The 16,745-nt window shown below is 34.6% G+C and overlaps 1 protein-coding gene and 1 long non-coding RNA gene across 3 annotated transcripts in view; one reads left to right on the forward strand and one right to left on the reverse strand.

The window, feature by feature from the left end:
• Positions 1-16,745, forward strand: part of Eip75B (Ecdysone-induced protein 75B) — a 106,957-nt gene that overhangs the window by 11,752 nt on the left and 78,460 nt on the right. Inside the window, exon 1 of one of the 2 annotated variants that reach the window (XM_070285761.1) lies at positions 14,598-14,710. The exons of the other annotated variant lie outside the window; for it this stretch is intronic. Within the exon in view, the coding sequence (XP_070141862.1) occupies positions 14,626-14,710 (85 nt within the window). The 5' untranslated portion in view covers positions 14,598-14,625. Of the gene's footprint in view, positions 1-14,597; positions 14,711-16,745 lie in introns of those variants that run through there. 2 annotated transcript variants of the gene reach the window in all.
• LOC121502204 (uncharacterized) lies at positions 11,993-12,641 on the reverse strand. Its single transcript, XR_005990866.2, has 2 exons — positions 12,515-12,641; positions 11,993-12,416 (listed from the first exon to the last, which is right to left on the reverse strand). It is a non-coding gene; the product is annotated as an uncharacterized lncRNA (long non-coding RNA).

The raw sequence follows: 16,745 nt of genomic DNA on the forward strand, positions 1-16,745 counted from the left end.
TAAAAATACAATATCAAAAAAAGAGAGAGGGATATATAGGCCCTAAGGAAGGCGAAGGAGAGAGAAGGCCATAGAGCGTCACGCTTGGGAAGCTTGGGGGCGCTATTTATACCTTTTCTTCCTCCCTCCCTCTGAACCGCCTTTGTGATCCACCTTTTTGTTTATTTGCGCGCCTAAAAACGTTCACGGATTCTGCAGACTCCTCTCTGGCCCCCTCAAAACTCCTCCACTCCAACTCGCTGCGATTCGAATCGCGGCTGTACTCCGATCTGCAATCTGCATTCCCGTCTATATGTTGCTCTCTCACACTAGGGATAGGGGGATATATAGCCCAAGTGCAGTGCCCTTGACTGAGGTCAATAACATGCACGATCTTCTGGCTGGGTAATAATGCAGGGTTTCGTTGGGATAATGTGGATCAGGAGAGCGTTTTAAAGGATTTTCTTTAAGATTATAATTTGGTAAAAATGTTATTTGAAGGAGGAGGATAATAAGGGGTAATTATAGTGCAGGATCATAGGACAATTTGGTGTAGAACTAAATTCCTCTTTGAAACATATGTAACAAATTTCTGGGAATTTATGAAAATATTATTTTAAATCTCCTTCTTTTTTAGTTCCTTAAAATAAATTATATTAATAATAGACAATCCTTTAGCCTTTTTTAACAATCCTTGTTAATATTAAATAAAACAGTAAGACATTTAAAAGTTAAATAAGAACGATTTATATAGAAATATAGTATAAAGTTATATAAATTTATCCAATTAATCATTAAAACCCCCCTCAATAGACCACATTGATTGACTTTCCCCTCAAAAGCTAGTATATCCTTCCAGCGAGGACCTTATTAACCCAAAATAAATGCCAAAAATGCACACGTTGCCACTTTAAATAGCTTGCAACCAACGACGCCCGCTTATCCTTGGACATGCCATTGCCACTTGACAGTGACCTTACAACCGCCGAATGGCACCACCCAATTGGCCATCACCATCCCAAAAATTTTAGCCCCATCAAATTCCCTCCCCCTGCAACTGCTGCTGCTGCTGCTGCATAACCTTTGCCTTGCATTTGGAGGCGATGCGCATGAACCTGACATTGAACGTGAATGCGATGGCAATGAAATTTTCTTACACACTTCCGAGAGTAAAAGAGAGAGAGAGAGAGAGTGCACAAATATGGGGGTTTTCCTGTGGAAAAAAATAACACCACTCCGCCCCGTTGGCCGAGCATTTTTGATGGCATTCTGTACATTGTTGCTTTTGCCGGGTCTGCCAGTTAGGAGGGGCTGGGCCATAGAGGGGTTATAGCGTGGGCACCCGACGTTGTATCGGCGGAGGTCAGGTCAGGGCCAAAGCACTTGACATTTCTATCCCCCCACCACTGTTGCCGCCTCATAAATATTCAAGTGCAAAATAGTTTTCTTTTGCCTTTCACTAGCTATATATATGGGTTAGTGTGTCAGGCAAAAGTTTGATTGGTTATTTCTTATAAACAACATGGATTGTCGGGTTTCAGTTCCCAGTCCGTGTCATTGACCCATGCGGGGAAAGCATATATTCCAGAGAAATAGTTTGATCTAATTACAAAAACTCGAGTATTTCGTAGGAACAATCACATATTTACTTAGGTTTCGAGTAAGAACTCTTTTATTTGTTTATAAATGAAGCATGTGGTGGCTTTGGATTTCTTTGGCCTCAATAAAAATGTTTTTAACGGAATTTTTAGAGAATTGTAGTTTTTATGGTTATTATACAAGACGTTGTTTTAATTTCAATTGTAATATTTGATTTTTTACTCCACTTAAAACTCTTTTTAGTCTTACCAAACTTATCTATACTGCATCCCCTGTCAGCTACCGTTTCCCCATTGTCATATCAATAATATTAACAAATTATCCTTGATATCCTCAATATCTCCAGTGCAATTTTCTTTCATTAAAATCATTATAAATCTCCTATTAGGGGAATTTACCCCTTGAGCGGCCAATCAAGCCCTATTAAAATCACTTAATGGACAAGACAGAAGGGTTCGATCTCTATATCCTTTGAGAACGATTATTCTTGGTTTCATAATTCCTTGAACTCGAATTGCATCATCAATGAAGTACACAAAGTGTCACCAAAATAATAACTTTTCACTTGCCTAATGCAATTTTTCTTAATAAACTTTCCCAGAATCGGGGCTACTTTTAAAAATGTTGGGGGGAGCGGAAAAGCAAGGCAAAATATGTTCATAACAAAAAAATTAAATTACGTTGGCTACCCTCTCGCTCTCTACACTCACGTAACAAAAAAAAAAGGGTTCCTGCTGCTTTTTCGCGTTCTCATTCACTCTTCCATAGTCCTTTTTGGCTTAACAGCAGTTGCCACTGTAAAAAAACTTGTTTACATTTATTTTAGATGAATATAAATTGTTTATAAGATAAATATGATATATTTTAGATAAATATTCATAATTTTAGATAAATATTTATTTATAAAAATTGCTGTTCCTCTATTTAGGTTCAAAATAATAAGCTAGGAATTTTTTCTTTAAAATATTACTCATACGCAGTGTTGTCTTCGGCATAATATCTTTCAATTCCTGTAAGAATTTTACTTTGAAAAAGACAAGAACTTATATTTGAGAATAACAAATTCCAAAAATTTAGGAATTCATGGGATTAGGCTCAAATAATATCATTCATACGCACTGTTGCCATTAATAATTTGGATTATTAGAAGGAAATTCCGTTTTTCTTGATACTATTTTTTTTATAAAATTTATATTCTTGTAAAGTAAGAGTAAATTAAATATATTTCATTTTTTTAATTTATGACTTAAAGATAAATAAGTGATTTAATGCCAAATGTTCAAACTTTTATTACTCATACGCAGAGTGAACTTTTTATTAGGTGTAAATATGTAAATACTAAATATTATTTATTACTCTTATTCTTAACCTTTTAGCAAAATATTAAAAAATGGTTCATTTTCAATATTTTTTGTTAAAGAAAAATAATTAAACTTGAAAAGGGTCTCCTATTTTTTCGCAGTATATTGTTTCTGTTGAAATTGACAAGTTCTTGTTCATGGTCAGGGCCGTGCTGTGGGCCCTGTTTATGTGTGTGTGTTTGTGTGGACTTTGTGGACTGCAAGATGGCAATGAAATGTGCATGCGTTGACAACTACACACAAACACAAACACACACATATAAGGCAGGCAGCAACAGCGGGCTGAGCGCGTCGTGTGTCTCGGATTGTATAATGAACGCACAAGGACAAGGATAAGGACAAAAATGACAGGCTGCCTCGGTCGCTCTCTTTCTCTCTCCCCCTCCCTCTTTATCACTCCCTCCCCGGGTGTGTCCTGTGTGTGTGTGATAAGCAATGTCAATGCCAACTTATAATTGCCATTTTGGCTTCAATTACCAACACTCTTGATGTAATGAACATTGATTTACTTTATTTTCTGAGGCCAATTTGTCAGGATTTCCTTGTTGGTATACTAACCCAATTTTCGATACCATTGTCTCGCTGGCTTTTTGGCTTTCTCTATCCAGCTATATTTGGCCATTTCTCCTACATCAGTTTAGCTTAGTTATTATTTATTATATGGCGAAATTCGGTTCGGTTTGACGAGAAGCCTTGGCTCACTTCCGTGCCTTGGGTAATTTCCCTGGCATCTTGCCCACTGTGCTGGCAGAGTTGCCACCACAAGTCCACTCACTCACTCAATCATCAATTGTGCTTTGACGTAGCTCCCTCCCAGGTCTGGGGTCTGCATTGACCTCACCCACATTGCTCTGTTTCATAGGAACACTCACTCTATGTGCTTATATATATTTAGACTTCCCCACGCGTCTGTTTGGTTCTGTTCTGCTCTGTGACATTGAAAATGTGTATATATTTTCGTGTTTGAGTGCGAGACGGCATTATATATGGTACGTTTCGATATCGGTTAGTCGACCGCCAGTTTCCGCATTAAGTTTTCTAATGAACTTGCTCGTCGCACAGGTGGAATTACAGGTGCGCACATTTTTAGAGGAAGCAAAAACGAAATACGTATACAAAAGGGGGATTTAAATAAATTATTGACAGGTACAGCAAATGAGGAAATATTTATGGGTATTTAATTAAGTGATTAATCAGCTGTTGTAAGAAATGATAAAATAATTACAGGTATTTATTATTAAATATATTGTCCCTATAAATTCATTTTTAAAGATGTATTTCAATAGGAAGAACACTCTTAGAATACATTTATTTATTAAACATTTAAGCCTATATTATTTAATGTAGCATTTTTTTCTTTGTAAAAGTTAAAAATATTTAAAAAGATTAAATAAGAACTTTTTTGAATTTTTAAAACCATATTTAAGGAACAACTAAACAAAGGAAATTATGAAAATAAGTTTAAAAATATAAAAAAGCTTTTAAAAAGTATTTCTATTATTTTCCTTAAAATTTAAAACTTTCTAACAACTACATTTGTGTATTAAATATATAAAATAACATAAATCTTTAGCATAGCATTCACATATTTTATTTAATTTCCCATTTAATTTAATTATTAATAATCTTGGCTGAGCTAAGGACATTTTTAAGCCAAACTATTTCCCGATTATTATGTGCTCGATAGAAAATCACATTTAGAAGAATGCCACTCACACTCGCACAAAAAATTATAATAATAACGAAACAACCACAAAAAAAAAATATATATATAAAAAAAGCAGAGAGAGTGAGTGAGAGAGAGGCTGGCCTTGCCTGAGGTCTTGTGTAAGCGACTAAATGGGGACCTACGTAATGTGTGTCACTCGCTACACACACACACACAACCCGGAGAGGGAGGCAAAAAGTAAAATGAAAATAAATTGTGATGGTCAAGGTCGTTGGCATGTGCGCTCTGCGCAATAAAAAAAAACAACAACAAAAGTGGCAAAAAAAACTGTGCAAAGAAATGGGAGAAACGAAATGTGAAAAACAAACAAATAAAAGTTGCTGAAACTCTCGACACAAAGTCTGCAAATTACAAGAGATATTCCTATTACTATATACAAAATTATTATTAAATAAAAATATCTATAAATATTCTATAATATATTTTTCACTGTGCTTTCCCAAAGGTGACCCATATTTATAATTAATCTATTTTTTGTTCTCCCTCTTTCGTTGCAGGTATGTAAAGAAATACTTCTTGTTTCGGCTGTCAGGTCCAATTAAATGTAAGTCACTCTCGGATGCCAGTTAATGCCACTCAAAGTCAATTAACTGACAATTTAGCCGGGGCTTACCTTTTACCGCTTTTGGCCCCCACCAAACAAACCAATTACCCCCACACAAGGACCTATTCGATGTCCTTGCAGCCCTTGTTCTTGTTTCATTTTTTTCACAGTTTTGAGTTTCAAGCGAAAGCTTTCGCCTCTGCATGAAGGTTACTTGCGATCAAGGGCGGCTCAATGTCGGATCCTTGGTGCAGGATGTGACTGCAATGCAGGGAGAGAAAAAATTTATGGAACGGTGTGGAGTTAAAATTATAACGATTATTTATTAGAATAATATTTTAATCTTTCTTTAAGAAGTATGGAAAAGGTATACAATTATTTTTGAATGAAAGAAAGTTTGAAAGACGTTTTTAGTATTGAATCTTTGCTGTAAATTATTATTTTTAAAAATTAAAATTCACCTAGGAGTGTCACAAAATAATTTTATAGAAAAACTTGATTTATTTATCCATCTATATTTCTAATAATTAGTTTTTCTTTTTTTCCTTTAAGGCCTTCCTATATTTCCATCCCCCTTTTTGCAACAGCTGTTCGAGGATTCCTCTCTGCCGCTGCAACTGTTGCACTTCCCGGTGGCAACTTGTGGCTTTTCACCTGCAAGAAAACCTGAAAAGCTGTGCTTTGCTCACACTCTCTCTCTCTCTGAGTGCACTCTCTCACTTTCTCTCTCTCTCTATGTACAGGGTTGTCTATAATTTGTAAATTATACTTTTGCAATAGTTGCAACTAATTGCTAGAGCTTTTGGCCCCAAGTTTTAGCTGCAAATGCAACCGGAAAAGCGTAAAATGCATTTTACATAGCTTTACAATGCAATAACAGCTTTTTACAATTTTCCAGTAAAGAAAACTTTTGTCTAATGCAAGTGGAAAATGTATGAAAAAGCTTCTTAAAAGGTGCACTTTTTGCAATTTAAATTCAGTTTAATAAAAGGTGGCGCTGAGCCTTTTAATTATTTTAGAAACTTAATGGACAATTATTTAAATTAAAAAAATCATTAATAATACTTAACAAATGGATATATCTTTTATAAAAAAATATTTGAACTTTTTAAGCTACATAAAATTATAAATTTGCTGTTTAATATTTCGTGTTTAATTTGTTCCATTTTCAAATTATTTATATTACTGAAAAAACGTTTTTAAAATTATTTTTAAGCTTAAATAACACTTTTTTAAAATAAAAATTATAATAATAGTCAACAAATCATGTATACTATATAAAAAAAACTTGATCTTGTTAAAACTTTTAAAAATGTACATTTATATTTATTAATTCATGTTAGACCTTATTTATGTACAAATCATTTTTTTAACTGGCTCTCTGCTCTTTTCATAATTTATTTCCTGCACCTCTTTGTGTCTTTTTTTTATGCCTTTTATTATAAATCCTAAACTGAAACCTAAACAAATACCGCCGCAATTGCCTGGATACACACGCACACACACCCCCCTTAAAGGCGACCTTAACCTTGAGCAAATGAAACCATTAGTTTCTGTTGTTGTTTATTTTCAGCTTCTTTTCCATTTCCATTTTTTTTTCCTTTTTTTTTGTGGGAATTTGCGGGCAGCAACAAATTTAATTAAGCATTTCACCCAACAGTGAAAGAATATTTGAAATATTTCTGCCGAACTTCTCGGTCGTTTTGCCTCGGGCTTTTACGACCCGAAATGTTTCCTTTCCTTACAGCCATTAAGTTCGGTTTTCTGGGCGGGGGGTGGGGTGTGTTAGCCAAGTTGATTGCCGCCAACGCCAATACAGAGTGAGAGAGCCAAGAGCCTATAAATTTGGCACATAACTCTCACACGCATTAGCACTTTGTCAATGTGCCAGCTGGCCGTCTCTATCGCACTTGTGGCCTACTCTCTTTCTTTGCTTTTCTTTTGCCTTTTTTCTATCGCTTTCTGGCCCGAACCACGGGGCATGTGTCGAATTTCGTTCGGTGGCCTTGACTTTTAGTAACCTTTCGGTTAATTCTAGTGTTATTAATGGAGCAATTCGTGGAAATTGTGCTTGAGCTGGGCTCTGGCTCTCAATCTCTCTTTCGCCTGCTTAGTCTTTCCTTTTCTGTCGCATTATTAGGGGCTCTGTTTTCATGGTTTAATTGAATTTGCTGTTCGCATTGACAAGACCAAAAGCTGTTTAGCTTTTTGTTTCGAAATTATGATAAATGATTTTAAGCCGCCACTCGTGCTGATAAGCGGAAGGCATGGCCAAAAGCTGACAGGATATACAAATTTTCCGTTAGCACACCTGCAAACTTGGAGCATCTACAGAGGCACTGAAAATAATGGGGTGCTTTAAAAATACCATTTTCTATTTATTTTATAATTTTGTAATATAATATACATTTATTAACATTGTTTAGTTATATTTTTATAAAAGGTCTGAACCTTAAAGTTAAATATTTTAACGAAGAAATCATTCCAGATACTTAAAAATCATTTATTAAAACAAAAAATCAATCGAAAGACTTAAAAATAATTTATTTAATTGGTTTCAAAAGTAACTTATTTAAAATAAATTGTAGAAATATTATATAAATTTTATTTTGTAGAATTTAAAATTTTGTAATAAGCTTTAAGCTGTAATACAAATTTTTTCAGGTAAATTCATTCATACTTTACCCTATTTATTTGTAGCATTAATCTTTCAGTGTATTCATTTCCTCGCCTCTCCTTTCTCCTTTCTCCTCAACTTGTTCTGTTCCTAAAAGCAAATTCATGGTCAATGTGTCAAACCCCCTTGGGCAAAGTCGAAACCCCACACATAAGCTGCTTTGCAAGCTGTGGGGGAGGACCTGTCAACGCAGCTTCACCCCCACCGCACCAAAAACATCCCCAATGTGGCTACATCCCCCAAGAACTCCCCACTCAGCTGTGTTTGAATCTCTTGCAGCCTCAAGTTTGAGCCTGTTGTGCTAGGCCATCTCTCTCTTGGCTTGCGCTAAAAATAACTCATACGCCCCATTGGCCCACTCAGAATTTCCACGAAAGTTTCTTTTTTTTTCTCTCTCAAATGCAAAAGCACTTATCTTTCTCTAGTGAATTAATATAAAAAATTTGGTTGGTTTTTTTTATTTTGGCTTTTGAGAAATGTAAAAGTTTGTTCTATATAAATACAAGATCTAAGAGGAGAAGAGAGGAGGGGAACAAAGCAAATTATTGATTAATGCTGAGGGATGCTTAAAGTCAGCTAGGCACAAAGTATCCTGAAATGAATGCGTAGGTCCTGCGGGAATACTCATGTATGTATATTTTTTTCGGGATTTTTTTTGTGCCTATTTGCGATTTACTTTTAGGCCTTAAAAGAGAGATATGTCGTTTTGAGTACCGATTTTAGTGGAATTAAGTCATAATTTTGTTCTTAATAAATTCAAGGGAATGGATATTTCTTGGTTTCCTGTATTTTTAAAAAGACTATTGCAACAAGAATCAATTTTGATTTAAAACAAATTAATTTAAGCCAATAGTATATATAAAATTCGTCAAAATTCACACTTTGTTAATTCAAACAGAAAAAGAAAGCAATAAAATATATTCTGGTAATTGTTTATTAATTATTTCTTAAATATTATAAGTTTTTTCATTTTTTCTATTTTTTAACCACACTTTACCTTTCTCTGGCTTAAATACGATGCTTCCCGATTATATTACAGTCTGCTTTCACCCCTCTCTCTTTCCCCAGAGACCCTCCCCCCCCATCTCTCCCTGTCTCTCACTCACTCGTGACCTAATGACCTAACTGTATACAAGCTTTCGTCGTCGGCCTACTTTGCCAAATGAAAGAAGATACATAACCTCCCTCACTGTCATCTCTCAGAGCCACCCCCTCGCAATTTCCCACCACCTTGGCCCGTTACACTCAAAAATTGAATGTTCCACATATGTTTTAGCTTATTGAAAGCCAACAAATATATGCTGCCCCCCGCCCCCGCCATGCGTGTTTATTAACCTCTTAAGTATATTAGTATTTGTAAAGCGTTTGTTTATATTTCGCTGGCTCACCTAATGCGCATTAACACGACCGAGAGGAGCTCACAAAAATATAATGGCGAAAAGTCTTGGTGTATTTGGCGGACTGCCTCAATACTTCCTGCGAAAGCTTTTCCGTATAATTTTCTCGCTTCCTTTTCCGTGAGCTTTTCCCCCAATAAAAACACAGCAACAAATGTCGCACGCGCGCGCTCCTACCGCAATAAAAGCAACAACAGCCGTGAAAACTGCTGATTAAATATACACCTAATGTCAAAGACAGTGACTACAAACATATGTATGCACCTATATATGGGTGTTTATATATTATATAAAAAGCAATACGAATTGGGTACAGTAGAGACTCGAAATTAAATCAAAAATGTTTTCAGATAAGTAAATATTTTAATGTTTAAGAACAAACCAAAAGAGTGTTTTAAAAAATATTAAAAAATTGAGTATTTTATAATTTGTAATATTATTGAAAACATATTTTTATGAATAATATATCTTTTTTTGTATTTTTAATAAATTTTTAAATCAAATTGAACCCTTAAAACTCTTTCAAATAATTCCCAAAAAAACAGTCCTAGAAATCCTAGATTTACTGTATGTACAGGAATATTCATGAATTTACATACATCTTCACATAACTGCGTACATGTATAGAATATATGAACAAAACAGACTGAAAAGAAAGAGAGGAGAATGAAAGCAAAAGCCCAAAAAAAAAAAAAAAAACGAAAGGCAGAGCCCACCCGCAGTCGACGTCGCTGCCGCTGCTGTGTGTTGCCTTTGTTGTTGCCTGCCGAGTAAATAGGTGAACGACCGTCGATAATGCGCGACCTTCAAAATAATCTGGGCCAAGTGCTGTCCCAGTGTGTATCTGTGTGCGAGTGGCTGTGCCTGTAAGTGTGTGTGTCGAGCATTCACGCACTCTCACTCACTCTCTCTTACTCTCTCTCCCAGCTGCCACCAGCCCCCTCTGGGGGGCCCTCCCTTTTTTGTGTGAATTATTTTTTTATTGCCTCTTCTATTGTTGTCTGCTGATTGGGGAATACAAAATATATTTATGCGCTTTCTATCACACAATTTTTGTTAGAAAAATATATCCCAATAAATTGGTTTAGTCCCTGGAACAAAGGCATTATATTTATTATTTATTTACCTGAATAATTTGTGGGCAGTTAATAAGAATTTATGGATGTGAATTGATAGGATATTATTATATTTGTTACAAGTCTTAGGCAGATTGTTATTAAAATCTATTAAAGATAAGCATGAAAGAACTCAATAAAATAATAATAAATTGCTACCAAGTAAAACATAGAACATAAAACACAAACTTCACTTAAAAAATAATCATTAAGAAATATTTTTAATCATTGTTATATATTCCAAAGAAAATTAATTTCATATTAATTCAAATTAAACCCAAAGTTGGCCTATAAAACCATTTTTTAACAACGAAATTAAAGATCTACTAATTTTATAGCATACTTTCTAGCGCCCTTTTAATAGATTTCAAACGCTTAGCAATTTCTGTGGCATATCTGCATAGCTTTTCTCAACAGCAGAAAATCTTTAAGCTTTTTGCTCTTAAAAGCCCAGCTCAGTAGCTTTTCCTTTTAGCTTTTCACGCACTTTTCGTGACGTTCCATTTTGAAGGGCCAAAGTCGTTGCACTCTATCCAGGACAATGACACGGCACACATACGCAGGCCACAATACAAGTGCCCAACTATATGCTTACTATGTATATACGTACATAAATGCCGTTAGGTGGCCATTAGCCGAAAAGGAATTCCAATTCGATTGCTTTTATTTTTGGTTTTAATTAAAATTTCAAAATGTGTTTGTCTGAGTTTTTCTCTCTCGTTTATTTTTATTTGATAATTTTAAGAGATTGCAAGGTTGCCTAAAGGGGGCGGTGGTCTACATTTAGCGGCGCCTTCTGTTCCATTTACATGGAGCCGAATCGCGTCAGGGGTGAGCTAAGTTCATGTCCTTGGACGAATTTCCACGAGAGTTGAATAGACATTGAAGGTTATACCCACTATAAATGTATATGTATATGTTTGTGGAAGTTTGGTAAGAGTGTGAGGATACCACGTCAGCGGATCAAGCGATTTTTGAGTGTATATAAATGTTTATTATTCAAAAATGATATATACAGAAATTCAAAAGAAAACTGGGTTAACTAATTGTAATGTCTTAATGAATTTGTATATATTTCTTAATAATTAGGATTTAATAGAATTTTAAAGGGATATAAAAACAATGTAATAAATACTCTTAATTAACTCACTTTCCTTTTTCATAACAACCACTGGTCATCTCGCAGAATCAGTAACCTTGTTTCTTCTAACCAAATAAAGTGTCTCTCTTAACTTGGCCCATTCCCCTTGCCTGGCTTTGTGTAGTTTCCAGCTCTCAGCGGTGTGTGTTTGCCTAATCGAATCAGCGGCGAATTGCTGGTGGGTTAAGTGCTTTTTATTTTCACACCGTTTGGCGCCTAACACGTTTAATGGAGCACTGGTGGCAGCAGCAGCAAACCCAAGCAATGCGAGGAAAAATACAGAGAAAATAATCCAGCACACATTTAAAATTTTTTTATAAATTAAAATAGAGAAGTAATGATACCTAAATTATAGATAAATGTTGTAAATTACAGAAAAACAGGATGAATATAGTTTATGAAATATTTAGTGAATTTAATAGCTGAGAAACGACGATAGAAACTAGTAAGTTATCCTTAAGATATTGAATCCTTTATCAAATTATCTGTAATTTACATGACAAAGTAACCCCCCAATATTTCTGCAAGTGCATCCACCCAAGTGTTTCAACCCACACCCAGTTTTTAGCTGCTGGGCGCTGAGTGCAACGCCAACTGACCCTGAACTCGTGCAACGACACCGTGCTGCGACTGCTGCTGCTGCTGCTGGCCGGGATTGTGCAACATGGCAGCCGAATCCAAGTCCAAATCTGTATCCGAATCCGAATCGAGGGCAGACCCAGAGGCACGGCCGGCCTCTCAGTGGGCGGAGATGCCCATTCCCCCCTCCAGTTGCTAATTTTACGTGGGAAGTTTGGCTGCTGCTGCTGCTGCAACAGCAATGAAAAGTTCAAATGCGTTCGCTGACATTTTGCCACAGTGCGACATTGGGGCTCTTTGGGTTATAGAGAGAGGGTGCTTAGTTGTTGTTGCTACCAGCCAGGACAAACCCAATGTAGCTCAAGGATTCTGGCGCCACAGACGTTGACTTACCTAACAGAACACCAAGTCAAGGGGTTCTTCGAATGGAAGGGATTATATAGTTTTGCTTTTTTTATAGTTTTCTGTTGTATAATATTCTGTAACTGTGACTATTAAATCATAGTTGCTAGTATTAGATAAAATCAGAGCTCTACTTTATTGACTTCTGGTTTTCATTAATTTTTCTTTTAAGTTCCTTCCAGCTCCTTTTAAAATAATTTTCTAAAATTTCCTTAAAAGCTATAGGCTTCTTAACTATCCCCGAAGCCTTTCTTAAGCCTCGTTTTATTCCTCGTCTTGCTTTTCGTCACTGCGGCCTTGAATAATTCTTCTGTCATTGGCATTTTCACAGTTCATTTAACTTTGGCCCGCTCTGCTTTTGGGCCTTAATGTTTTTGTTGCCTTTGTTGCTTTTATTGCTTTCAGCTATTGGGCTCTCAGCTAGCAGGACATCGCTTTTGGAGCTTCTGTTGCCAAGCAGAGTGGCTATTGGAATTCGGCTAACAACATTTTTTTCTGTTTGCTGAGCTCCTTAATTCCCTCGTTGGTTTTGTTTTTGGCGGCCACAATCTGATAGTTTCCCATTTGTTAGAATGATTGGGCTTTAACCTGAAGCCAATCACTTTTGTCTGGGCCAACAATGAGCGGTTCAACTTGGCAACGAGTTCTGAGAGAAAGGAAAAATTGTTTACAACGAAGTACTTTGTACTTTGTAATTAGTTTAAAGGAACAAAAATAATTTCTTCTGGCTTATTACAAGTTAAAAAAATACTTAAAAATTATTCATAGTTCTTCTAGATTTTCCTTAGCTGAAATGATTATTTTTGAATCTAAAAATTTAATTTAAATACTAAAATGATGTGTAATGTAATGTGTGTTAAATATAAAACTTTATTTTCAGGGTATTTTTTACATTAATTTAGAGAAATTCTAAGAAAAATTTAAATCTAGAAATATTTTACTTATTAATTTTCCTTGAAATTATATTTTAGGAAGTCAAAACAGGCTTAGAACTAAAATCAAAAGGATATAAAAGAAGTAACATTTACATTTGTTAATGTAGTTTTTAGACTTTTTGGACTTCTAAAAAATTTAAATTACTCAGAAAAGTAGTCTAGAGCTTACGCTTAAATTTGTAAATTTCTTTTAACATTAATACTTTTAAGAGAAAATTTAATTATAAATAAAACACAAAAATTCCCTTATTAATTTCAAATCCCAGCGCTCTGGCAAAGCTCTACTTGCCAAAACCACTTGCAAGCAGTGCAAAGCTTCCGGCAAGCAGTTCATTGGCTACCCACATGGCCGGCCCCAAAAAAACAGCAAAAACAAAAACAAAGACAAAAGCAAAAACAAGAACAACCATAAGGCAAAGGCGAACAGCTGATAGAAACTTTTGCCATGCGATTTTTTGTTGTTTTTGGCTCAGCTTCTGGCATTTCGGCTTTGGCGCCCCGCTTTTGTTGTTTTGCTTATTATTCAGCGTTCTTCGCTCGCTGCGCGAATACCGAACGAACTCTGAACACTGTTTGCCCGGCGCTCAAAAAACCCAAAACCGATTGTCGTAATTTTCACGTGAATTCTGAAAAAAGCCAAACACACAAAATAAAACACAAATCAAAAGAATATATTTATATATTTTTTGAGTATTCCTGAAAGTGTCATAGAAATTAATGAGAGTGCAAAGTCTTTTCTAAATGTTAAATAGTTAAAAATGAGTAAACAAATTGTGGCATTTATTAGATGAAAATGCATAAAGACTTGGCCAAAAATAAAACACGTAAAAAATCCTCAAACATCATCGCTGCTGCTGCTGCTATCTTGTGATATTTCCCGTGTGCACACAAATATTTAAATAGTTAAATTCAAACAAATTAATTAACTAACTAAAGAACTTAGGCCATAATAGCTAGTGTAGTTAGCTCAAAAATAAATTCTAAACACTCACAAAAGGTGCCATACGAAAGAAAAGCCTTAAGTAAATAATATTAAGAAAAATATATAGAACAAACACTTTGTACAAATCTTAGCAAATCTATAGTTCAATCAAAACGAATTCCAATCAAACTATATAGTTGCATTAGGTTATATTCAAGTCCACGTCCTAGCTTCAATCCAGAATAATGACAGTCGGCAGTCGGGAGGATCTGTTTGCCCAGGCAAAACATATAGACGATACGGAACGTCTGATTGGACGTGTCTTAGCTGGTGAGTGAGTGAATCATGTTTATATATATGTACATACATATATAAAGTGGTTTTAGATATAGAGAAACACCTTCACAAGTATTAATCTTTGTTAAGGGGAAATGGGAATAACTAATGATCCTGATTTTCGGTTGGGTTTGGTAATTACATCATTAGTTTATTTAATAAATGGAAAAAAAAATAATATTAATAATTTTTAAATATTTTAAATTATGCCTTTTACCAGAAACAAAAAGTATTCATACGATTTTTTATTAATTCCCAAAAGTATGCTATGATTTACTTTGAATAAGTATTCCCTACAATTTGTTATTAAATATATTAGAATAACTAATTAACTAATACAAGAGTCTTCAGAAAAATAATATTTAATTACTAAAAAAAATGTGTTGATCCCTAAATATTTCTAATTCCAAATTTCTAATTCTAATTTTTTACTTTGCAATTCTATTGAATATCCCAAAATTCTGCACTTGCCCTATCCCCACCCACACACGCTCGTGTGCTTTTCCCTAAATTCCACTAAGCGCCGTAAAAATTTCCCCCGTCTCCTCAAATATGATTTCACTTTCTTTCTATCTCTTCTATTGGCTCCATGTACTGCGTGTGTATTTTTGGCGCTTCCTCGTCGGTCGTTGAACTCATTAACCTAAATTTTTCCTTTTTGTGCAAAAACAAGAAGCAAACGCAACAAGCCGCAGATAGAGGAGCGACGATGGCGGGGAAGGAAAAGCGAAGAAATTGGGGGGCGGCGGAAGGCACGTCATGACGACGATAGCAATAAGTTTTTTTTTTTGTATTTGTATTTGCTTGCTCTGTGTGGTTTTTGTGTTATCTCCGAGGAGGGATTTCTCGGCAATAAGAATTTTATTGGCGTATTGAAGGGACATATCCTGTGGATGTGAATGTGACTGTGTCTGTTCCTGGGGTAGTGAATATTTTATGGAAGTGCAAATTATGATTAATATTTGCCGCATAATTGAATTACATATTTATGTTTTTGGCAATCAAAGGAGGAGTAAGGAGTGCAGCATTTATGTTTAAGCGAGGCTTATTTTGGGTAAACTTTAATCTGATTGATTGATTCAAATATTTTTTAATTATAACCTTATGCAAAAAAATATTCAACTAAAAAAAAGTGGTTTTTATTTATATTTTATTCATTTATATTTCATTATTAATATTTGTTTTCGGTTTACCGGAATAATATTTGTTTAGCTTCATTATTATAAAATTTCATTAATCATTTTACTGCCCACTACATTAAATAATAGTTTCCGATAAATTATAAAGTACCTAAGTTATTTTATTTTATTTACTTATTAAATAATACATTTTTTATTGAAATGCTTATTTTTTTATTACCAAATATTTTTTAATATAAAACCATTTAAAAACTTTACCAAACAAAATTCTTTTAATAGTAATAAAATCCTTCAAAATTTTTATTTACAAGAAAATATTATAATTTAAATATAATTCTTCCTATAAAGTCTTTGATCAAAAAATGAAATTAAAATCATAAACGAATTTTGTATTTATTTATATTAATATTATATATGTTAATGTTACTTAATTTGGTTTTCTTTTCCCTGAACATATATTTTTTTAAATTTATTTATTCTTATTTTCTTTATAAACTATATTTTATCTTGGGCATTATTATCTTGAAGCTCGGTGGCATGAACTTCGTGTGCAAGAGAGCGGGTGCCCGAATCTAAGCACCAATCAAACCGAAGCCGAAGGCAGCGCCAAAAGCCGAAGTCGCAACGAAAGTAAAAGCACGAACGGCAATATCAGCAGCGTCTGTTGCTCTGCCGTTGTTGCTGTTGTAAAATCTAGGCCAGGGACTCGTGCGGTCGTTGAACTTGGCCAAATGTACGGGACGAATATTTCGGTTGCTTGGGTGAAAGGGGGGTTTCACAATTGAGGTCAGAATATTAGCAATTAAAATTAATATAAGCAAATGAAAAATTAAAAAAAAAATGTTAAAGCCTTGGGATCTTAATATTTTAGTAGAAAAATTTTAGATAAA

Source organism: Drosophila kikkawai, chromosome 3L (assembly GCF_030179895.1).
Source record: "Drosophila kikkawai strain 14028-0561.14 chromosome 3L, DkikHiC1v2, whole genome shotgun sequence".
NCBI lineage: Eukaryota > Metazoa > Arthropoda > Insecta > Diptera > Drosophilidae > Drosophila > Drosophila kikkawai.